The 22,528-nt window shown below is 38.6% G+C and overlaps 6 protein-coding genes and 1 long non-coding RNA gene across 9 annotated transcripts in view; 4 read left to right on the top strand and 3 right to left on the bottom strand.

The window, feature by feature from the left end:
- The window catches only part of LOC103391218 (septin-8-A), a 24,960-nt gene extending 24,386 nt beyond the window's left edge, over positions 1-574 (bottom strand). The window contains exon 1 of the mRNA XM_025062873.1: positions 553-574. The gene's annotated coding sequence lies outside the window, so the exon portion shown is untranslated. The remainder of the gene's footprint in view (positions 1-552) is intronic.
- The window catches only part of hspa4b (heat shock protein 4b), a 7,260-nt gene extending 4,071 nt beyond the window's left edge, over positions 1-3,189 (top strand). Inside the window, exons 9-19 of the mRNA XM_025062866.1 lie at positions 1-85; positions 170-276; positions 369-502; positions 612-796; positions 906-992; positions 1,205-1,360; positions 1,471-1,596; positions 1,693-1,800; positions 1,880-1,999; positions 2,149-2,310; positions 2,633-3,189. The exon at positions 1-85 is cut by the window's left edge and continues 106 nt beyond it. Of these exons, the coding sequence (XP_024918634.1) occupies positions 1-85; positions 170-276; positions 369-502; positions 612-796; positions 906-992; positions 1,205-1,360; positions 1,471-1,596; positions 1,693-1,800; positions 1,880-1,999; positions 2,149-2,310; positions 2,633-2,839 (1,477 nt within the window). The 3' untranslated portion in view covers positions 2,840-3,189. The remainder of the gene's footprint in view (positions 86-169; positions 277-368; positions 503-611; positions 797-905; positions 993-1,204; positions 1,361-1,470; positions 1,597-1,692; positions 1,801-1,879; positions 2,000-2,148; positions 2,311-2,632) is intronic.
- LOC112488130 (uncharacterized) lies at positions 3,005-9,266 on the bottom strand. Its single transcript, XR_003051875.1, has 2 exons — positions 9,203-9,266; positions 3,005-4,034 (listed from the first exon to the last, which is right to left on the bottom strand). It is a non-coding gene; the product is annotated as an uncharacterized LOC112488130 (long non-coding RNA).
- Positions 3,952-6,953, top strand: gnpda1 (glucosamine-6-phosphate deaminase 1). Of its 2 annotated transcripts, none has more exons than XM_008327359.3 (7): positions 3,952-4,067; positions 4,355-4,488; positions 5,125-5,226; positions 5,635-5,817; positions 5,923-6,107; positions 6,191-6,365; positions 6,457-6,953. In XM_008327359.3, the coding sequence occupies exons 2-7, from the start codon at positions 4,365-4,367 to the stop codon at positions 6,513-6,515; spliced, it is 828 nt and encodes a 275-aa protein (XP_008325581.1). In that variant the 5' UTR covers positions 3,952-4,067; positions 4,355-4,364; the 3' UTR covers positions 6,516-6,953. The 2 variants fall into 2 exon arrangements, with proteins under 2 accessions (XP_008325581.1, XP_008325582.1); XM_008327360.3 differs by having other exon boundaries at positions 4,033-4,140.
- LOC103391195 (glucosamine-6-phosphate isomerase 1-like) lies at positions 8,470-11,171 on the top strand. Its single transcript, XM_008327368.3, has 6 exons — positions 8,470-8,678; positions 9,231-9,332; positions 9,440-9,622; positions 9,728-9,912; positions 10,056-10,230; positions 10,328-11,171. Exons 1-6 carry the CDS (start codon positions 8,555-8,557, stop codon positions 10,369-10,371), a joined length of 813 nt encoding a protein of 270 aa, XP_008325590.2. The 5' UTR covers positions 8,470-8,554; the 3' UTR covers positions 10,372-11,171.
- A 142-nt stretch (positions 11,172-11,313) lies between these two features.
- Positions 11,314-15,941, top strand: ndfip1 (Nedd4 family interacting protein 1). The gene is made up of 8 exons (XM_008327361.3): positions 11,314-11,498; positions 12,532-12,616; positions 13,189-13,325; positions 13,417-13,504; positions 13,627-13,751; positions 13,854-13,920; positions 14,013-14,121; positions 14,340-15,941. The coding sequence occupies exons 1-7, from the start codon at positions 11,463-11,465 to the stop codon at positions 14,117-14,119; spliced, it is 645 nt and encodes a 214-aa protein (XP_008325583.1). The 5' UTR covers positions 11,314-11,462; the 3' UTR covers positions 14,120-14,121; positions 14,340-15,941.
- On the bottom strand, positions 15,622-22,493 carry fgf1a (fibroblast growth factor 1a). 2 transcript variants are annotated; one of them, XM_008327367.3, is made up of 3 exons: positions 17,801-22,493; positions 17,260-17,363; positions 15,622-17,134 (listed from the first exon to the last, which is right to left on the bottom strand). In XM_008327367.3, the coding sequence occupies exons 1-3, from the start codon at positions 17,964-17,966 to the stop codon at positions 16,934-16,936; spliced, it is 471 nt and encodes a 156-aa protein (XP_008325589.1). In that variant the 5' UTR covers positions 17,967-22,493; the 3' UTR covers positions 15,622-16,933. The 2 variants fall into 2 exon arrangements, with proteins under 2 accessions (XP_008325589.1, XP_024918657.1); XM_025062889.1 differs by having other exon boundaries at positions 17,013-17,134; positions 17,234-17,363.
- Between the last annotated feature and the right edge of the window lie 35 nt (positions 22,494-22,528).

Raw genomic sequence — 22,528 nt, 5'->3', positions numbered from 1 at the left:
AGAGAGAATCAGCAAATTCTTTGGAAAGGAACTAAGCACTACACTAAATGCTGATGAAGCTGTTGCCAGAGGATGTGCCCTGCAGGTCTATGTCTTACTTCCTTTTTTCGAGCTCACCAGCTCCTCCTTCTCTACAATACTCACTGAAATACTGGTTTTGTCTTTTTAGTGTGCAATTCTGTCCCCTGCCTTCAAAGTACGTGAGTTCTCCATCACAGAGGTTGTCCCTTACCCCATCTCCTTGAAGTGGCATTCTACTGCAGAGGAAGGCCTAACGTAAAAAAAACAAACATATTTTTCCCCCCCACAGTCTTTAAATATTATTTTAAAGCTCCCTACTAATTGCCACCACGTCATTTTTTTTGCAGTGATTGTGAGGTTTTTCCCAAGAATCACCCAGCACCTTTTTCCAAAGTGATGACTTTCTTCCGAAAGGAACCATTTTCTTTGGAGGCCTACTATAACACTCCAAAAGAGCTGCCCTACCCTGATCCCACTATTGGTATGTATCTCCTCCTAACAAAAACATTCCAACTATGTTGATTTTCTTACCTGTCAAATGTCAACTTTGTTCATATCTGCGTATCTCTTCCTTTTCTCCTGGTTTCCAGGTCAGTTTTTGATCCAGAAAGTTGTCCCGCAGGCATCTGGTGAGAGCTCCAAGGTGAAGGTTAAAGTGCGAGTGAACATCCACGGCATCTTCAGCGTATCCAGTGCTTCCCTGGTTGAAGTGCAGAAGTGCGATGAGAACGAAGAACCAATGGAAACTGAACAGGCTGGGGACAAAGAAGGAGAGGTACCTAAGACACACGTGTGCTTGATTCAGTGATCATAAATTCATCTTTGACATTAAAGACAAGTATGTTGTCTACAAAAAACATGTTTTATGTGTGTGTTCCCCACAGAACAAGATGCAAACCGATCAGGAGGAACAGAAAGGACAGGGTGATGGTCCCAAAGAAGCAGAGGAGAAAACACCAGAAGAGATGGAGGTGCGGTACTTGGCTTTTTCTATGAATTAAAATGCTACTTGTATTAGACCAAATCTTTCAAATCAGTACTACCAACGGAAAGGGAATGAGAGGCTGATAACTAAAACTATTGGCAATAAAAAAAACGTTTTTTTGTTCACTTCAGTTCACTTCAGATAAGCTGAGTGTCCATCAAGAGTTACTTTACCCCATTTATTCTCATTCATTTTTAGACTAACACAGAGGAAGCTAAAGGAGAGAAGAAGTCTGACCAACCTCCACAAGCCAAGAAGCCCAAAGTCAAAACAAAGGTGCTGGAACTTCCGATTGAAAACAGTCCACAGTGGCAGCTGGCAGACGACATGCTGAATCTTTTTGTCGAAAATGAGGTAACTGAGCCTTTTATCACAAAGGCACATCAGCAACTCCTCCGTATTTAACGGCTCACTCTATTTTTAAGAATTTACAGTTGACTTTTATTGGTTTGGTATCACCTCAGGGGAAGATGATCATGCAGGACAAGCTGGAGAAAGAGAGGAACGATGCCAAGAATTATGTAGAAGAGTATGTGTATGACATGAGGGACAAACTGCACGGGAGGCTGGAAAAGTTCGTCAGTGAAACGGTACGTAAACTCACATCTGTGCTATAAATAAAGAATTGTGATGAAAACATCTGCTCAATAGAATGTGTAATTTTTATCATTTTCTTTCAATTGTAGGACAGAGATGCTTTGTCCCTAAAACTGGAGGACACTGAAAACTGGCTGTATGAAGAGGGTGAGGACCAACCCAAACAGGTGTACATTGACAAACTGGGTGAATTAAAGGTAAATGTCACTGAAACAACAGCTGTCATTCCCAGTCCATGCTGGGATATATGCATCACACATGTCTCCTGCTCTACAGAAACTCGGGCAGCCAATCCAAGAAAGATACGCAGAGGCTGAAGAACGACCCAAAGCCTTCGAGGAGTTAGGCAAACAGATCCAGCAGTACATGAAGTTTGTGGAAGCGTACAAAACGAAGGTAGTGAACCTTTCCAAAAGGCACATTTTTAAAGTCTGTACAGTTTGTATCCTTTAAATTACAACTAAAAGGCTGCTAAAGGGAGTGATGTTGTGATGTAATGACGCACGAGGTGATGATTAATGTCACTTCATCCTCGTCCTTGGCAGGAGGAGCAGTATGACCATTTAGATGAGGCTGATGTCGGCAAAGTGGACAAACTGACCAGTGAAACAATGATGTGGATGAACAGCTCCATGAACCAGCAGAGCAAACAGAGCTTGACGGTGGATCCTACTGTCAAAGTCAAAGACATTAAAGCAAAAACAAAGGTGAGTGTTGTGTGGGGGGAAGAGGAACGGAAATATTGAAACATGTAGTCGGTGTTCTAAGAGCCTATGCATTTATAAAAGTCAATTTTTACTACTTGTGGTCTGCTAAGTTACTTTCCTCTCATCTGTCATTTAACTTGTCTTGGCTATAAATAACAGTTTCAAGGACATTAAAAGTTGAACTATTTCAGCTGTTTCTGAGATTATGTTTTGCTTTTATTGCACTTGCAATCCTTTAACTCAAAGACTTAAACTGAGAACATGGATTTGTGTTCGATGACAATCAGGATGTCGTGATGATTTTCTCTGTTCATTTTCTCAGGAACTCTTCTCTGCATGTAACCCCATCGTGACCAAGCCCAAACCCAAGGTGGAGGTACCCAAGGAGGAGACGCCTGCAGAGCAGAACGGCCCCGTCAACGAAAAGGAGAAACCCCAGGATGAAAAGGCAGAGAAAGCGTCAACTGAAAGCACGAGCAACCCCAAGTCAGAAACAACAGAAAACAAGCCTGACATGGACCTAGATTAAAACAGCCTCACGCCGCTCTGAGCTAAGCTTAAGGGGAACTTGTTGCTTCAGATTGGGATGCAGCCTGGGGCTTATATCACTGCGGGCAAAGTGTTTTTCGACATTTGCACTCAATAGTCAAACATAGGCAGGGTAAATTTGCACACTACACCCAGCTCCTGAAGGTATCTCTGTCTGATGACACAGCATGCCCTCCTCTTTTTTTGGATGACATAAATTAAAAGTCAGCTGCAATAAGCCTGTTTGACAATGAGCGCTGTACACATGATGGTATTTATTTCTGTTGTGTGGTCTGTACGTGTCCTGGTCTGTGTCACAATATGATTTTAATAAAGTTATCCAAACCCACAGGTACAGTTTATTTCCTGAGTAAACATTTCAGTCGAGGTTTTAAGAATGTCCATGAGAACCCCGTGAGTAAATAAACTCGTGGTGAGTCGTGGTAAATAAATATTGTCTGGTTCATACTGGAACATTTTTACATCTGCATGTTGATTGAAAAAAAAACAACAATTCACAATAAAAAACTAACACTATATTAAGATCAACACGTTGCTGTTGTTTACGTGAACAGTACAGTAACCTACATATTTTAACGTCACAACACACTGGTCTCACCCGTTATACCACTTTGAACTGACTGCGGACTGGTTGAGATATTTGAAGCAGTTTCTTACAAACTTTGAAATGTCCTTGTTTTCCGGAAGATGAAAAATAAAATAATTTTTCTCTTGAAACCAACATTAAATGTAACTTCATCCAGATTATCTGTGTTTCCAATCTAACAATCTATAGTTAACGTTGGGTTCTCCTCTCTTTAAAGTTAAATTGCCGACTTTACTTTTCTAAGTCTATTCTCACATAAAGACTTTATTAAATTTAATTTGACTTTTATTCGCAACACTTTATTATCATATGTTTACGATTCAATTCTCATAATTTAACTTTATTAGTCTCAGTCTGGTCATTTTGTTGAACTCGTGTTACTTTTTAATTGTGTGTTGCCCTTGTGTATTTATTTTTGTACTGACTTACTTATAAGTATTTGCTGTGTAACGCCTTCTTTCCATTTGTCTTTACACTGCTGCTGGAAATAATCGTCTAATTTTATCACCTTAGCTTCTCTGCCGCGGTGGGGCGCTGTTTCCATCCAACTTCAAGAAATCACATGATCCATCCAGATCCTGTCTGTGCTCTGTGGGAAAGAAAAGCAACACAAACAGGCACAGTAAGTACACAGCTGCTGAGGTCCATTGGACTTATTCTTTGTTTCTCATCGGAACATTAAAACCGGCGCAACGGTAATGATTATTTGGCTTCAGTCTTTTTGTCAAAGCTGATTGACTCAGCCTTTCACTTTTGAACTGAACCCGTGGTTGTTTCTCCATTGTTGCTGATGATACACTTCACTGCATGAGTCTAAAGTCTGTTGATTAACGACACTTCCTGGCACGGGCAGTTTCATAAAAGCATCAACGTTCGTTTGTTCATTTTGTGGTGTTTTTGTGTTTTTAGCGGTAGAAAAATGAAGCTGATCATTCTTAACGACTACGACCAGGCGAGTGAGTGGGCTGCAAAGTACATCAGAAATAGGATCTTACTCTTTCAGCCTGGTCCAGAAAAATACTTCACTCTGGGTCTGCCGACAGGTGAGTACTGTGTAAAAAAAAAAAAAGATCTAAAGGAGTATTCCTCAATCGGCGGTACTTCGACATCGAGTAGAACACAAGGGCATTTCAGGGAGATGATTTAAGATTTCTTTCATATTTCATATAAGTGCAGTTGTTCAAATAATCACATTTTTCATTGGTTTACATTTATAAGTGTAATATGATAGAGAAGATATATGGGTCTTTTCTTTGGGTGAATATTTCTGTTGTAAAGTAAAGGAATTCTATATATTTTAATTTTCTTTTGTGGTTAATTAATCAGTAGGTGTGATGTATTTTTATTATATTTTGTGCATTGTAAATTCTATTTTCAATTGCAGTGACTCACTGCACATATCTGCTACATTCAGTGTTCTTGGCAGGATCACCTACTACACATGCTTGTACTTGTTTGGGAACAAAGGGAACTTCATAAACTGCATAAAATAAACAAACTAGAATCTATTAGTAATTTTAATTTGCTTTGTTTATTTATCTTAGTTTCAATCTAGTGTTGTAACAATCAAACTGTTTTTTTCTACAACTGATCAGATCTTGTTCTTTATCTCTGTGGTCAAATGTAGTTGTACTTTGTATCTGTGCTTACCTGTTAACTCTCGGCTGTATTCCCTTCAGGCAGCACGCCTTTGGGTTGTTACAAGAAACTGATCGAGTACTGCAAGAATGGAGAACTTTCATTCAAGTATGTAAAGACTTTCAACATGGATGAATATGTAGGTAAGATGTCAGCCGACTTTCTTCAGGAAAGGTTTTAAAGGTTTCACGCTTTTTCTTACGCGACTTTTGTTTGGCAGAAACACCAACAGGGGGCAGTAATGCACAATCGTTTACCCGTCTCAATAACAACAATACAGACAATGTCGAGAGAGTTGTTCTACCACTATTTCCATTTAGTGCCAGTTAAAGCTAATGTAGCTAATCTGGCACAAACCAGTTTAAATTATGACCCACTGTTGGTGTTTCTCTTGAATAAAGTTGTGCATAAAACATACTCTAGGGAACACAGGTATTTCTTGCAAATACATTACATATTTCCCAATGATACTGAATGACAATGATGATACTTAAGGCTCAAAATATACTTACACCAGTGACTTCTTATCACATCTTGTATACGATGTCCAGGACTACCCAGGGATCACCCAGAGAGTTTCCACTCCTTCATGTGGAATAACTTCTTCAAGCACATAGATATTGTCCCAGAAAACACCCACATCCTGGATGGCAACGCTGCTGACCTGGTAAAAGAGTGCAATGCATTTGAGGAGAAGATTAGTGCTGCAGGAGGAATCGAGCTGTTTGTTGGAGGTCAGGAGTTCACAGGGCTGACGGAGCATTTACTGTTGATAAAGTAATTTAATAATTATTCCTCTGTGGGGTAAAACTGACACTACTTTGTCTGTCCTGTGTTAGGTATTGGACCTGATGGCCATATTGCCTTTAACGAGCCTGGTTCAAGCTTGGTTTCCAGGACCAGGGTTAAGACCCTGGCAAAGGACACGATTATGGCCAATGCTCGATTCTTTGATGGCGATCTCTCTAAGGTGCCCACCATGGCTTTGACTGTGGGAGTGGGCACTGTCATGGATGCTAAAGAGGTCAGACACCATTTTTTTAATATGTATTATTTTTTCAAAAATTACTTGTGTTGTTGATGTTTTAAATTAAATATTTTCCTCAGGTCATGATTCTGATCACCGGAGCACACAAGGCTTTTGCTCTGTACAAAGCCATAGAAGAAGGCGTCAATCACATGTGGACGGTGTCTGCCTTCCAGCAGCATCCACAGACAGTTTTTGTCTGTGATGAAGATGCAACACTGGAGCTGCGGGTCAAAACTGTCAAGTACTTCAAAGGTAAAGGGAAAACCTACATATATCTAACCATCATAAACCATCTCTGTTTAAACATAAACAGAACATAACATTTTCTTTTTTTTATTATCAGGGATGATGTACGTGCACAACAAGCTGGTGGAGCCTATCTCAGACAAGATGAAGAAATGATCTACAGATGTTTTTCAAACTTAGTGTTTACGTTCGATGTTTGAATAAGTCATTCCTCTGTCTTCTGATGAGAGACACATCAGCTGAGGTCACATGACCATTATTAATCTGTGGTTAAATCATCTGATGCTGATAAGAAGTCAGAAGAAGTCATTCCAAAAATAAAAACTGGTTGAGGACCAAGGATGTTAGAATGAGTCCCAGGTAGGACATGAATGCATCCTGGATCACAGATTTAAGCCTCAAAAAGGTCATGGCTCCATTATCAGGATTTAGAATTTTTGGTTTTTGTTTTGCCTTAATCATTTGATAAGGCTGCCAAGCCAACTTACGGTCTGTAAATGTAAACATTTTAGATTTAGCCTTTCTGTCAACTCCAAATACCCCAAGTCCTATGTAATTCATTAAACCAAGGGAATACAGGTCTCCATCATGAAACCAGTATTTGTGTCCAAGTGCATTTTCACATTTACCAAGTGCAGTTTTTTCTACTCCTTTCTACTTTGTCACCCTTTCTCCTGTTTTATGTATGAGTTTGTATGAGTCAAAAAGTCTTAACTGACCAAGAAACTCACAGATAAGGAATTTTATATGCAATCTAAAATAAACAGCTGATGAAAAATTCTGTCATTGAGTGATTTACACAGTGTGTCCAGCTATCCAAAAGCTGGCATGCAAGATGTCTTGATAACAAGGACTAAAAATTCAGTTTTAGATTTGTCTTTTTTCTTTTTTTTTTAAATGTCCATTGCACCGTATATTCTTGCTAAAGGAAAAGTGAAAGCACCATCAGAGCTGCATGCCACAACCAGGAAGAGGAATTGCTGAGCCAGCAATAGTGATAGTGTGACATTGACTGTTTTATAATACTCTTGCAAATAAATATGTGATAAGGAATACACACACACACACACACACACACATACACAAAATGCCTGGATTAAAATATACACCAAACTGTAAATATGTTTCAAAGAATCAACCACAGATTATCCAAACTACGTCTGCAGAGTGAATCCCAACGACAGAAGCTGTCAGCTCAAGTGAGTTTGAATTATGTAATAACTGACTGAGACAATTACTCTTTTTTTCACATTTGAAATGTCACTTACATCTTCCTGATTGGTTTATAATCCTAAATCCACCCACTTTAGTTTTTCTTGTTTTTTTTAAAGAAAGGTATGGTAGTTTTGTAAATGTAGCCTCAAATATAGAGTAAAAAATATTGCACAGGACAAATGAGAGTGTGATTAACATGCCCATGTATATTATGGCACCATTTCATTTAAATGGGATTGGCTTTTACAATGTCACTGTTATTTTAAGTCCATTCTGGGTCACACGGACTGGTTCCAGATAACACAGGAGAGTAAGAGTGAAACAAACAACCACAACCTGAGACCGAAATTGAAACAACACTTTTATATTCCTAAAATGAAGCAAAAACTATAAACACCGGGTTGCAAATCAATAAAAATACAGTTTTTTCTTCTTTTACTTTCATTTTCAAAATGATTATTTCTGTCCTTTGAAACGTTATCCATATCTTATCCACAGCAGTTGCTTTTTATATAATAATCAGATTACTCTGTACTGGATGACATGTCATTATGTCCATAAAATACTCAAGAAGGGAGTGATAATATTGAAGCATAACACCATAGGAGACATTTACTTGTTCATTAAGTTACATTTTTGTCATAACAATAAAAGTGTCCTGTGTGTTTGAACCATTTTAAATTATCTTAAACTGTACAAAACACAGTATTGTATGTGTCACAGACACAGTACTAGAATCAAAGTCCAGCTCCCAGAGTGTTTTAGGGGGCTGTTTCCTTTTGACTCAGAATGTCACATGTTTTCATTGAAGATTGACACAATGGCCCAATGTGTTTGCTTCTTATCAAGGCAGTTACAACTGACTTGACGTTTTCTTTTTAGTTTCTGTTTTAGTCCACCAATGATCCTGTTTCCACTGGAGTATAAAGGGGCAACCCCCCGAGGCTAACGACAGAGGGGCCTTGATTTTCAGCAGAAAGATGAAACTGATTATCCTCAACGACTACAACCAGGCCAGTGAGTGGGCTGCCAAGTACATCAAAAACAGGATTTTACTTTTTCGGCCCGGCCCAGACAGACTCTTCACACTGGGGCTCCCCACAGGTCAGCAGGAGCTTGTGGTTTTGGTTTATTTCTTTACCTATTCAACCCTAAAACAGCCCAAACTGGGTCTTGGAGCTGGGCTGCAGGAAGCTGTTTTAGTTGTGAATATATTTTTTTGTGATAATATTTTTTGTTGTGATAATATTTTGTTCAAATATCTGTTCATCTGAATTCTTAAGTTTTTGTGTTTTTATTTTCATTTTCTACCTGTATAAATTATAGTATTTATTCTATTCTGTTATTATTAGTAGTATTATTATTTCGACCTTAGCAGCAATATAGCCTTAGGGAAATTATAATAATGGCAATTATTATCAGTAGGTAAACACTTAAATGCACTTCCATCAATTTTGGAAAGTAAAATATAAGTGAGAGCATAAGTAAAAATAAAAATAATTATAAACAAAATAATTGAAGGTACTTCTTTGTCTTTCTGTTCAGGAGTTACTTATTTTTTAAAAAAAGGACAAAAAGCAATACATCGTGGAACTAAAAGTAAAGTAAATGTTCCTTTCCCATGTAACCTGTTAACTCTCGGCTGTATTCCTTCAGGCAGCACGCCTTTGGGTTGTTACAAGAAACTGATCGAGTACTGCAAGAATGGAGAACTTTCATTCAAGTATGTAAAGACTTTCAACATGGATGAATATGTAGGTAAGATGTCACATGACCTTTTCTGACGTCTTTGAAAGAGTGAGGTCTCATTATTTTGATTAAGTATTGTTTATTTCTATTACTCCTCATATTAAAACCCTATCCAGGACTACCCAGGGATCACCCAGAGAGTTTCCACTCCTTCATGTGGAATAACTTCTTCAAGCACATAGATATTGTCCCAGAAAACACCCACATCCTGGATGGCAACGCTGCTGACCTGGTAAAAGAGTGCAATGCATTTGAGGAGAAGATTAGTGCTGCAGGAGGAATCGAGCTGTTTGTTGGAGGTCAGGAGTTCACAGGGCTGACGGAGCATTTACTGTTGATAAAGTAATTTAATAATTATTCCTCTGTGGGGTAAAACTGACACTACTTTGTCTGTCCTGTGTTAGGTATTGGACCTGATGGCCATATTGCCTTTAACGAGCCTGGTTCAAGCTTGGTTTCCAGGACCAGGGTTAAGACCCTGGCAAAGGACACGATTTTGGCAAACGCCCAGTACTTTAATGGAGATTGGTCTAAGGTGCCTAAGATGGCTCTGACTGTCGGAGTGGGCACTGTCATGGATGCTAAAGAGGTCAAAATTTGCACCTCTTTATCTTTAGTTTTGTGTGTTTCTGTGCTTTGCTCTGAGATGCAGAACAAGTTACTGTATGAAAAATCCTTAGCCCCAAGTTTAAAAATGTTCAGTTATTACAACTGAAATCGCTTTCTTTTCAGGTAATGATTCTGATCACCGGAGCACACAAGGCTTTTGCTCTGTACAAAGCCATAGAAGAAGGCGTCAATCACATGTGGACGGTGTCTGCCTTCCAGCAGCATCCACAGACAGTTTTTGTCTGTGATGAAGATGCAACACTGGAGCTGCGGGTCAAAACTGTCAAGTACTTCAAAGGTAAAAGTTAAATTGCAAAACCGAAAATAGCCAACTAATCTTTTCTACCACTGATAAAAAAGTTAATTTGGTCTCATATGATTTTCGTTTTACTCAGATCTCATGCTTGTACACAACAAGCTGGTGGAGCCACTCACATAAGACTTGATGAGAAAACCGATCTACACTGGATTTGTTGTATTGTTGTTGTTTTTTTTTCTGCACTAAAATGTTTAAATGATCCTTATATGTCGGAGATCGAACAAAAAAGATATATTTTTGAAGCTTAAAAAAACTGAGGTTAGAAACAGTAAGATAATTTAAAATATTGATTTTCACAGCAGGCTGCGGTTCTATTTCTCAGGAAGATTGTATATAGCTATATGAATTTATTTCTCCTGTTCCTTCACATACTAGGGTTACTAGTTTTGAAACAAGACGGAAATCTTGTTCGGAAAGTTTTGCACAAAAGGGGAAAGGTCACGTGTTAACACTGGAAATCATATTATTTAACAGCTGCAACACAATCATAATCTAAGTTTATTGTAAAATAATACATTAAATTGTTTTATTTTTCACTACAGTTTATATATTTTTTGCCGTGGCATTTTTTTTAATGTTGTAATACACAAATCTCTTCTAATACATAAAAAGACGAACTTTTGTTCTGTGTCGTTTCATAATGTCTTGTATTTCATGTAACTGATTATTGCCATTAAAAAACGAATTGAAAAGTAACATTCGGTTGATGGAAATTAATGAACCCAATTAAAGTGAAATACTACTGCCTTTCCTCCTGACTGTCTTGTAATTCGGTTATTTTGTATGTATGTGTTAAAAGTCTACAGAGACTTCATAGGGAAATCAAAAAATAATTAATGAAAATTGGAAATCGGGAAACAGCTGAATTGAAACAAACGAAAAAAAAATAGTAAAAAAAATATAAAAAAAATAATAAATAGTAAAAAAAAAAAAAATATTTAAAGCAGAAATGTAAAGCAGCAATCACATCAGTAGTAATCACTTTTATTGATGAGAAACGAAGCAGAGGAGCAGCTTTAACGGCGATAGAGTTTTCGACAGTCCCTGAACGCAACCTCGGAGCTGGCAAGAGGCAGAAGGAGGGAGATGGCCGCCGACTAGGAGGAAACCTGACCTCACTACTCACTGCTGCACAATCGGTGACTTTTCTTCATCACAACACACTGTCACTGCTGAAGCGTGGGAAATAAACATCTCGCTTCTGTTCCACGATGGCGGAACAAAACGCTAACGTCAGATATCAGGAGGTAAGAGACGTTTTTAACAGCCTCGCTCAGATGTGGCTAACAGCTAGCAGTGGTCAACATTAGGCTGCTGTCACTGAAGAAAACAACGAGCAGCTCCTGCCAGGGTTTGACGATGCACTGTCGATTGACATCAAAAAACAAATGCCGTATTTTAGATTCCAATAAATGTGCAGCTGTTCCGTATCTTGAAGCCAGATCGGCCTGTGTCCTTTAAAACTGCGACTTAGTTGACGTTGTCTTGGTTTTTTTTAAAGGCCTGATCCTACCCGGATGCTACAATTAAGCTTGGATCAGTCACTACTGCATAGCGCTCTAAAAACAAACTTAAATACAAGTTCCAACCAAGATACTTATCTCTGGATCTGTACCAATCGAACAAAGACTGTACAGAATGGTTTTGTCGTTGACGGACCATGGGTTTAGAGAGTGATTTGCAGGTTGAAGGCAAGATCTTATCATCAAACAACCGAGCATTATGTATTAGATAAGGATTGTTTACAGTAGGGATGCGCGAATAGTTCTGCCTGTCACTGTCGCATGGACAAAGGAAGACAACTCGAGTTCAGCAAAAAAACAATAGTGTCGAGACCAATTAAGCTGAATAGGATGGTGTCCCATGATACACCTGATGATCTGTCGAAACACTGGTGGGACACAGCCTAGTTGGGTGGGAATCACTGATTTGAAAGAGGAGGTCATAGGTTCAGCTACATGCGGAGCGCCCTCTACTGTATTACACAGTCAATTAGAGGTCTGCATTAACAAAATTCGAATGTAACTCCAAGCTTTTAAAATCATTTAAAAAGTTCAGATATGAAGTGACAGCCTTGTTATACTATTGCACGTGCAAGGTTTTCAGTGTTGGCTTTTTGTGACCCAAAATGATGCATGGTTAATGCAGCACAACTAGCTTGGATACAGTTAAACATACTAATCAGCCCTTATGCCATTGTAACTAATTGGAATTAGCAGAGAGTTTCTAAAAGCTGTGTTTTTTGATACATGCATTAACACAATCTACTTGAATTATCAGCTGGTGAATGAGGAGGAGCCGCCTCAGGAGGGTGCAGCCCAGGATGCACCACCGCCCTACAGCAGTATTGCTGCAGCAAATGCAGGTCAGGACCCTTTACTGCTCTTTAATGACTTTGCAGGCATCACTACAGCCCCATAAAACCAACTAAAAACCATTGAAGATGTGACCTTAAAATTACTCTCATGTGTAATATCATATCTGTTAGTTGTAAAAAGAGCAGAAAGTTGTGTGGTAAGCCTTTTAGATCCTCCTATAGAGGACGAAGGTCAACGTGTTACACAAGTGGGCGTGGCCTCCAGATTTTCCTGGGCGAGTCCAAGGATCAAGTGAAATTCCACTTGTGTTTATACAAAACAAACAAGGTTTCTAGAACTTTGAATTATTGCCAGATGTCACAGATAAAGGGAAACAAAAAACACACACTGTTTTTGTGTGTGTATAGCTATACCAGGAACGCACACACACACAGACCTAATCTCTGTCTTCCCACTGTAAATGATTCCTCCCTGTTCAGTCTTTAAATATCTGCTGCTATTTTTCCCCCCCAAAATAAAATGTATATATTTTTTTAGATGTATGCTGGTTATTTTATACAAGTTCATTTTACTTAATGCTAGTCTAGTATTATACCCAATACTATTTTTTTGTTCTCAGCCTTCTTAGAATACAAGGAAGATGGAAGATTTCCCAACCCTCCCTCCTACAGCGTGGCCACCAGCCTGCCGTCCTACGATGAAGCTGAGAGGAACAAAGAGGAGGCTGCCGTCCCCCTGGTCACTGGAAGAGTCCCGGTACAGCAATCTGTGCGATCCACTAAAAAAAAATTGATAATACTTCTTCACCAACTGGTATGTTCCTGTGTGTTTTGTGCTGCTGCCACAGGAGGATGACTTTGTGGCCAGAGATGACTTTGAAGATGCTGATCAGCTGAGAATAGGAAACGACGGCATCTTCATGCTCACCTTCTTCAGTAAGAAAAAAAAAAACAACTTCTTTGGCTTTTCAACATATGAGGCCTTCAGGTGTTTGTTGATCAGTCATCATTGACTTGACTTAGCCAAATAAACCTAAAACTTATCTTTCTCTCACTAGTGGCTTTCCTCTTCAACTGGATTGGCTTCTTCCTGTCCTTCTGTTTGACCACGTCAGCGGCTGGGCGTTATGGTGCAATCTCTGGCTTTGGCCTGTCCCTCATCAAATGGGTTCTCATTGTCAGGGTAAGACGTGGCTGCCGTCGGTTAGAGGAGCATTAATGCAGTTTTTGGTTATTGGTCGCAGACTGAAACCTGTTGAACATCATCCTCTTGTTGTTTTCGTAGTTTTCCACCTACTTCCCTGGTTACTTTGATGGGCAGTACTGGTTGTGGTGGGTGTTCCTGGCTCTGGGTAAGTGTGCAGTGATACTCACAAAAAACCCAAAATATGTTTCTATTGATTCCGTGTTGATTTTTCTTATTCCTGCTTTCTTTGGACTTCAGGCTTTATGCTGTTCATCAGAGGCTTCGTCAACTACTCCAGAGTGAGAAAGTTGGCTGATCCCACTTACGCCAATCTTCCTCGAACAAGGGTACTTTTCATCTATTAGAGGTAACTGTCATTTACTTCCTTCACTCGGGTGTTTTCATGTATGTATGTGTACATGTGTTTACATGTGCGTATTTATAAACTAAGGTCAGATCACCTCAGATTATCATCAGATCATACAGAGATTCAGTGTACATATAAAACTGTAAATCAAATCACATGTATCTGAACCAAAAAGAATAGTGTTAACACATTTTTCCTAATCTGTTTTTTTTGGTCAGTGACTGTAGACAGAGACGCAGTGTGAAAAGAATGAAGTCAACGTGGTGAAGACACATGAGAAGAAATGAGCCCCAGAAGTTCCACATGCAGACGAGCCTCCATGAAATATTCAGGAACTCTATCAGCTGTTTTACCTGGTTTTGAGCCTTTATTGTTATCATCACACAGACGTCAACATTACTAGTCCCACATCAGTGTACTCATTAGTGTTATGAATGTCAAGTGCTATTTGAATCTCACTCTGTGACGTATCAGTGAAGCCTTATGTCATTTGATGGAAGCACACGAGCATGCGTCCACCTTGCTGCTCTGTCAGCACACAGTCTCATGTTGGCCACACCTGAAGCTAACAGGTATCCCATAAAAGTTCCATTGCATGCAGCACACTCGTTAGCTCCATGGTTAAATTTGCTACTATTAGGGACCGTCTGCAGACATCGTACATTTTAAAAAGAGGCATTTTTGTTTTATTCATTTGGTTGTAAATCCTAAAATTTGCAACAGGGCAGTACTTTCTTCACCTGTTGGCTTTAAGTAGTTATGCTCTAATTAGCCACAAGGGGGCAGTAGATTTCTGTCTCTCCAGGGCATTAGTATTCATGATTACATACATGCTTGCATTAGTAGAGCACATTTTACAACAACATATAGGGTTAGGCGCATATATACAATATTTCATGGTATTTATGTTAGGTTAAACTGTATTTCCAGGAAAAAGAGTTTAAGTTACAGATATGATTACAGGTTATGTTGAATTTGTATTATTATTGTATAAAATTAAAAGCTGCAAACGTCAACTGAACTCTTAGCAGTAGCTTCATGGATGTTTTCCCTGTATCTAAGCACATTTTCTGGATAAAGAACTTGATAAATGTGTAAAACAACTATGACCAACATTAAAATACAGTCGTCCAACTAAGCACAGCATGCAAAGAAGATTAATTTAGACCTAATCAGACTATTTATGAGCCAAAGACACATTGAAGTAGTACTACAAACTGGCACTTCAGTTCATAGCTTACTAAAGTGCCAAAAACCTAAAACAAACAAAACAAAAAATAATATTCCTCACCATACCCTTAGAGGGAGCTCAAACACCACCAGTGGTACACATACCTCAATTTGAGAACCACTGATTCAACTACAGCATTTCACTGTCATCATCTGAAGTTATATAAAGTAAACTCTTTTTCCATCAGGGATCGTTGCCTTAAATGTAATAATTTGAAGGTGGCTGGAGGACTTTTTTCTTCTGCTTTTTAAGGTCATATAGGTGTTATATCTTCATTCTAGAATCTAGTAACAAAGCTGATAAAACCCACAGGATGTTCCTGTCATGTCTCACATAGCTGAAATGAATGCTGCATCGGTGCACGTTTATTTATTCATTTTTCTCAGACTCTGAAGGGGGGGTTACGCTTTCGTCACCATTTAATCATTCTCTGTTAGCCTTTAACAGCTAACGTCATAATTATGCGATGCTTTGATTGAACTAATTTCTGCCTGTTCCTGCGTGATGTAGAACTGCAGCCTTGAGATTATGCGGTTATAAACTTGTACAGAAAATGTGTAGTGTTTAAATAAATGTCACTTTTAAAGAGTCTCATCTTTGAACTTGTCTAAGATTAAATTAAATTATCCCTGAAGATTTAAGATCTGTCTTAATGTATTCTTATATAGAAAGACGATAATGAATAATAATTCACAATATTGTATTTCAGCGTGGTGCCACCTGAATAAATCCACATTTTAATAACACCATTATGGCTATAGAAACCTTCCAAACTATGCAGAAATATAGCATAACGTCTCGTTACATCCAAGATAAAACATGTCGTCATAAAAACGCCATTAATAAAACAAACGCGTAGCACTATTCAGCCATAGCTGCGACATAACGGACATCAAAAGTAATTATGACAACAGAATAACCATAAAATGAAAAAGATTAAAAGCATTTTACTCACCAAAACGCGATTATTTCTACACAAAGTCCACCCCGTCTCTTTAAGAAGAGTTATTCTCCTTAATTGTTTCCTTGTATTATCCGTCTGTTGCGGTTCCAACAAGTTGTTTACGAGCGTCGTCCGTCGTCCAAACATTGAAAGTCCAGTCCGTCCTGACGTATTTGTGGCAAGTTTTAATTCGTTTTAAGACGAGAATATTCGCTCGATAGAAGCAGTGGACGTGGAGAAAACTTAATTTTCCCGCGTGCTAGCGTCGCTACAGTTGCAGTTCGCTCGATTCGAGGCTGGTTTCTAACCGTCCAATCAAAAACACTCAAATCACCAACGTAATAGTACACCTGCTGGAAGGCCTCACTGATTCTGGTAGCCTTTATGCAGATTTCCTTCACCCTAGCAACATATTACGGCTTAAATGTGATTGGATAAAAAAATAAAATAAAGTAAAAATAAAATATATAGATAGATAGATAGACAGACAGACAGATATATAGATAGTATATAAATTACTATGCATTGAGGCTGAAAGCTACATTTTTACTGCAGTTTTGGACACATCTTCACACAAAAACTTTCCTTAAGCTGTGAACACTCCAGTTCAACTGAGGTATCTGTGTGTGTGTGTATCCTCACTCCACAGACTGATCCAGCTGGCGAGGCAGAAAGAAGACGGCTTTCTGCCCAATGTGAGTTCTTGGACCCAGTTTAGGTTTTCCGTTCTTTTTCAGAGCTAGATACCAGCTCCTGTCCTGATACTTCTGAGCCAGGTATGTGTTGTAGAAATTCTCCTCCAGTTTTTCCAGGAAGTAGGATTCATCAGTGACTGTGGCCTGGAAGACAGCAGATGGTTGAGAGTTTCAAATGGTCAAGACAGGGTTTATATACAGACATCAATATCAGTTATGTTTCCCATCGTATTTTCGACTCACAGATGTCCTCCAGGGTGAATACTCACTGAGCTGTACAAACAACCCTCGTCGTTCATGGCTAGATATTTTCCCGTTTCTGTTCCCTGGATGACGACCACACCTCGGTCCACAGCCTTGATCTTTAACACCGCTGGGGGAAGGTTTGAAGAATCCATGATGCAACAGAATGTTAGCAGACAAACAGACCTTTTACAAACCTGGGCTATATTGAATTTCATTTTTTCCTATCTGCAATATATTACAATATATTTAGTAGTTAATCAACAATCAAGCTACAGTAAACATACAAAATACAAAAATACATAAATAATAAAGAAAAAGGACAGTCTATATATACTGTATACTGTATATTTTAGGTATATATATTATATTTACATGTACTGTATATAAGTGTAACTTTTATCTTGTTATTTTGTAATTTCATTCATTCAAATTTATAAATACAATCAGGTCATTTTTTTTTTAATATTTTTTTTTTTTTAAGCATTATTATTATTATTATTATTAGTGACCAAAACCTGACCCTAATGAGACAGAACATAATTTCCTTGATGACGGTCTCCTTACTGTGAACGTCCTCCTCATCCCTCTGGCCCTGCACACGCCCATCAGGCAGGATCTGCAGGTGGTGTCCTCCATTCATGCAGTAAAGCCGAGTGCGCCGCCTGTAGTCCTTCAGCTGATCCTCCTCCAGCTGATGCAGCCGAACGACCTCTGCTCCACCTTCCGTCATCCTCACACAACCCGCGAAAGACCGGGGGGCTGAGAAAGCGAAGGCCGCCTCTCAGTTCGTATAGCGGCCTGCGTCAGTCTCTCTGTCCCCTGCAGTGGTCAGCTGTTTACACGCATGTGAGCGCGCAAACACAGTATACAGGCAGCCTGAGGCGCGCGTGCTCGAGTTCTGGCAATGTGCCCCGGTTCCAAGCTTTGGCATGTGTTGATTAAGTGTGCGAATTGTTTATTAAAAAAAAAAATAATTTTCATAAACGCGTCTTTAAAAATACCATTATACCTATGTTGCAGAATGTGTCTTAATTAAATGTGAATCCATTATATTATTTATATGACACATTAGACTATTTGGCGCAATTTAGGCCACGCCCCCAGAGTTCCAATTTTATTTTCTTATTCCCCAATAACCTACAAAAGTTTGTTCATAATAACTTTGATTGGACAAAAAAAACCCAAACACAGCAGTTACAAAACCATAAACGTTTAAATTAAAAGAGAAATAAAAAGGAAAAAAAATAAGGAAATAATTTATATTATTTAGTATTATCCAGTTATAAATTAAAGCTACAGAAGATAAAAAAAATGAAGAAATAAAAAAAAGAAATAAAATATAAATTGTTAATCTTAACCATCAGGAGGAACAATTTCTAAAAAAGTGCACACAGGATTGAGACTGGCTCAGTTCCGGGTTCCATTTAAAAAGTACCTTATACAGACACTGGGTTCAACCTTTAATCAATGAAGGGGAGTGGGGGGGAGATCAACAGGAGTCAAACTACAGACAGGAAATAATACAGAGGGTACATATAGAAAAACTATTATTTGGAGACAAGTACACCACATATTCTTTACATGGATTATATGTACATGGATGATGGATGTTTTTTATTATTATTTAAAGCAAAACAAAGCTTATTTTCAGAGGAGAGCATATACCAGTGAAACAAGATCTGCCCTTGATAATTCTCAAAAGTTAATGTCTGCATATATTTTATACAAAATAGATTCTCAAACAATATTTGGGTAGTGCAATTTTTTTTCTCTCTTTTAGATTCAAGCTGGTTGATTACTTTCACAAACAGTTTGTGTGGAAAAAAAAAAAAGGATCGACTCCTCGACTGTCCTATTCACAGTATTACACAATCTGACCAAAGCCAATGTGTTTGGGTGAAAATGTTTAAAACACACACACGCGCAGACACACACACACTTAAACAAAAACAAACAAACAAAAACGACTGTACATTTGTGTTCTATGTGCTACTTTGTTTACGTGGACGAGTGGAGTTGGTGTGTTCTCGCTTTGGTCACTGTGTAGTCAAAACATCAAATAGGCTTATTTACTGTGCAGTTCTGAGCGGTCTCTTCACTGACCATGTGTGTGTGTGTTTTCCTGAAGTTTAACGTGAATCTCCTGTTTATAGCTTATATCGGAAACGAAGCACATGTCGGGTCATGTGGTGGTGAAAGGTTACCTGTTGTTTCTATTGCATATTCAGTTGTCCTTCTCAAAAACGTACGGGGCGAGCGTGCATACATTTTTGAGCGAGAAGAGGCAAGTATGTGATTTTGTACAAAGGTGTAAATATTTCATATATATATAAACCGCTTATATATTTTTATATATATTAACTGTATATATATATATCTACCTGTTTAAATGAGCAGCGTAGCAGCAGCAGAGAGGTGGAAACACTGCATGTGAAAGTAACCCGTGAGTAAATCTATTGCAGTTTTATGGAGTTAGAGTTTCAGAGTAAAATGTTCAAGAAAAAAAACAAAACAAAAACAACAACAACAACACCAGAAGAATTGTATAAGAATCATTTTCTGAGCATGTGTGTATGAATGTCAAAGATGGCAGCACAATCCTGAAAGTTTCCTAATCCGTTTCTGTTTTCAACTTTTGGTTCTTATGTCAGGACATAGACATTTTCACAAGGACGTCCAAATAGAGCGAAATTTTCATCAACCTGAGTTAAGAGTGGCTTCTTGGTAGAGTATTCAGGAATCTTGTGTAAACATAGAACACAGAGTTTTCTGGGCCAATTACTTTAAGAGTTGATAGAAATTCAAATCATACGCATTCGGACCATAGGAAAGAATACCTGTTAGTAAGATACATATATATACTACACACACATATATATAAATATGCATATATATATAGACATACTGTATATATATACACACACATATATAGTATATGTATATATATTTACTAAGTATTTTTTGTTCATCTACATCATTAAACCTCTGAGAGGGGGTTTTGTTTTATAAACCCACCCATGATTTCTATATTTCCTTAAATTCCTGCACACTCTACCTGACCCATGATACACCGGTGCTTGTATTAGGGATTCTTCAGAGAGGGTAAATGCATCAACACATGCTCCACTACCACCCATTTCACATAATTGTCTTTGAAACTACGTTAGTTCCTCTGTAAGTGTCACATTCACGTCAAACCTGGATTTTACTTTTGTGCTTCAAACACAAACAGTGTTGGGGAATTGGAAACAAACAATCTCGCGGTCAGACCGACTGCAGTCATTCACCGACTGGACGACACACCTTCCAAACGTGCGCGTCACAAACACTCTTAACCTTTCGCTGAAGATCTCGGTCAAATCCTCAGACTCAATTTCTCAGTTTCACCACCGGGAATTTTCTGGTACAAACACTGACTACGTTTTGAGCTTCACTGAAAACAGACAAAAGCAGGAGTTTGGCACTGAAATAGTTCCCAGAGAATCGAGAGTCAATTTTGCCGAGCTTTCCCCGCCGTTTCTGTGAGGTGACTGATGCTAAGTGCTTTTTTAAACGTTGGGGGTTTGACAAACTAAAAGACAGACATGTAAACACCAATGAAACAAAAGGAGATTAAAAAGATACACAGACGTTAAGACGAAGGTGCCTAAAGGTCGTTAGAAGAGCAGAGGGCTGATCATAATCATCATCATCGTCATCAGCAGCACAGGGAGGTTTACGGGGGCGGGAGGGGATTCATCTGCTAACATCTGGTTCAAAGTGCTATCAAACATACAAGGTGTTCACTCTGAGGAAATACTTCAACACTGTGGGACACTTTCACATCGAAAGAGTCGATACCAGTCTGTTCTTGTTACAACGTGTTTGATTCTTAAGAGAGAATTGAGTGCATTTTATCCTGGCTAAAACCGACAAAGAAAAGAAGTCTCCAACCACTGGGTCCCGGACCAGTACTGGGCCATAGGTAAATTGGTACTGGAATATAAAAAAGCCATATAGGGTTTATATTTGTGAATATTATTTAACGTGAAATTGGTCCGCGGTGCCACAAAGGTTGGGGACTTCTGATCTAAAATACGGTTTTAACACATAACTATTTTACATACATTTTTTTGCGTAGTGAAGTTTAAAGCTACTAGAAAAGAATGGACCAAACCAGAGCAACTGGTAATCAGCCCTTAAGGTGCATGGGTCAGAATTTAGCAACATCCAGTGATGAAGTTGCATGATGTGTCACTTGAAGAATTTACTCTCATTAAGTAAAGGGAGGGAGAAGGGGGGAGGGGGCGATTTTAAATAGTTTACAGTTACTTTACTGAAACCTGTATCGTTGATTAACATAACACTGGTATCAAACTTGACTCTACAGACAGAAAGGTCCCAAAATGCTGAACTATTCCTTTAGCAAAACAAACAACAGAGTCAACAAAATACTTTCTCAAGTAAAGCATCATCTGGCGTGACCAGTTTAAGAAAAGAAACTAAGGGAGGTTGAAGGTCCAGTGTGTCACATTTAGAAGGGATCGTAATCAAAAAATATAAATATTTTTCCACGTAATTCGTGTGAATAAATCAATATTCACTCTTTTGTAGCTTTTTGTGTATAACTTGGTTTATACACCGTGGCCCTCTTGTGGTTAGAGAAGAGATATTTTCTCTGAGATACAATGACTTGGAGGCGTCTGATTCTGACACACTGGACCTTTGAAAATGCAGGACTGGGTTTACAGAGATGCTTTTTCACCAAATGAATAACGACAAATCCAATAAAAACAAACACTCCCATTTCTGATTGGTAAACGCACAGAATTTCACATTCTATAAGTAGACTCGGGACAAGAGTAAAGGCTAAAATAAACATTGAGGAGGGATTCCTAATAAAATAAAAAAAACATCAGATTTTTTTTCTTTTTCAAATAGCAGAGACTGGAGGTCAGTAGAGCCTTCCCAGTCCTTTTAAAGCCTTTATCAACTGGACTTAGTGCTCGGCTGGCACTGAAATATGGAGTTCATTGGGGCCAGAGATCGCATCACAGGGAGACGCTTAATAGTTTATCTTAAGATCTTTAAAACACACAGGGTGGGCTGAGCTGCCACTGTGAGAGATAGTCACTGGGTAAAATAGCAGGAAAACGTGCAACTGTGTGTGTGATATATAAAAAGGTACAATCAGCATAAGATGAAGGAAGACTTTGATGGGCAGAGAAAAGCTACGTTTACACCCGGCGCTTCAGTTCACTTCATTTCAGTAAGCCGGCGCTTCAGTTCACTTCATTTCAGTAGGCTGCGTTT

Source organism: Cynoglossus semilaevis, chromosome 15 (assembly GCF_000523025.1).
Source record: "Cynoglossus semilaevis isolate Cse_v1.0 chromosome 15, Cse_v1.0, whole genome shotgun sequence".
NCBI lineage: Eukaryota > Metazoa > Chordata > Actinopteri > Pleuronectiformes > Cynoglossidae > Cynoglossus > Cynoglossus semilaevis.
The sequence above is the reverse complement of the archived record's forward strand: the minus strand, read 5'-3'. Positions and strand labels throughout refer to the sequence as shown.

Bases quoted from the DNA above. Each gene is read 5' to 3' on its own strand.
- LOC103391195 (XM_008327368.3), top strand. From the start codon at position 8,555: ATGAAACTGATTATCCTCAACGACTACAACCAGGCCAGTGAGTGGGCT. The intron at 9,333-9,439 runs GTAAGATGTCAC...AACCCTATCCAG, and splicing joins CAACATGGATGAATATGTAG to GACTACCCAGGGATCACCCA. The intron at 10,231-10,327 runs GTAAAAGTTAAA...CGTTTTACTCAG, and splicing joins AACTGTCAAGTACTTCAAAG to ATCTCATGCTTGTACACAAC.
- fgf1a (XM_008327367.3), bottom strand. From the start codon at position 17,966: ATGACGGAAGGTGGAGCAGAGGTCGTTCGGCTGCATCAGCTGGAGGAG. The intron at 17,364-17,800 runs GTAAGGAGACCG...ACCTTCCCCCAG, and splicing joins GGATGAGGAGGACGTTCACA to CGGTGTTAAAGATCAAGGCT. The intron at 17,135-17,259 runs GTGAGTATTCAC...GCTGTCTTCCAG, and splicing joins AGGGTTGTTTGTACAGCTCA to GCCACAGTCACTGATGAATC.
- ndfip1 (XM_008327361.3), top strand. From the start codon at position 11,463: ATGGCGGAACAAAACGCTAACGTCAGATATCAGGAG. The intron at 13,326-13,416 runs GTACAGCAATCT...CTGCTGCCACAG, and splicing joins TGGTCACTGGAAGAGTCCCG to GAGGATGACTTTGTGGCCAG. The intron at 13,752-13,853 runs GTAAGACGTGGC...TTGTTTTCGTAG, and splicing joins AATGGGTTCTCATTGTCAGG to TTTTCCACCTACTTCCCTGG.
- gnpda1 (XM_008327359.3), top strand. From the start codon at position 4,365: ATGAAGCTGATCATTCTTAACGACTACGACCAGGCGAGTGAGTGGGCT. The intron at 4,489-5,124 runs GTGAGTACTGTG...TATTCCCTTCAG, and splicing joins CACTCTGGGTCTGCCGACAG to GCAGCACGCCTTTGGGTTGT. The intron at 6,108-6,190 runs GTCAGACACCAT...TATTTTCCTCAG, and splicing joins CTGTCATGGATGCTAAAGAG to GTCATGATTCTGATCACCGG.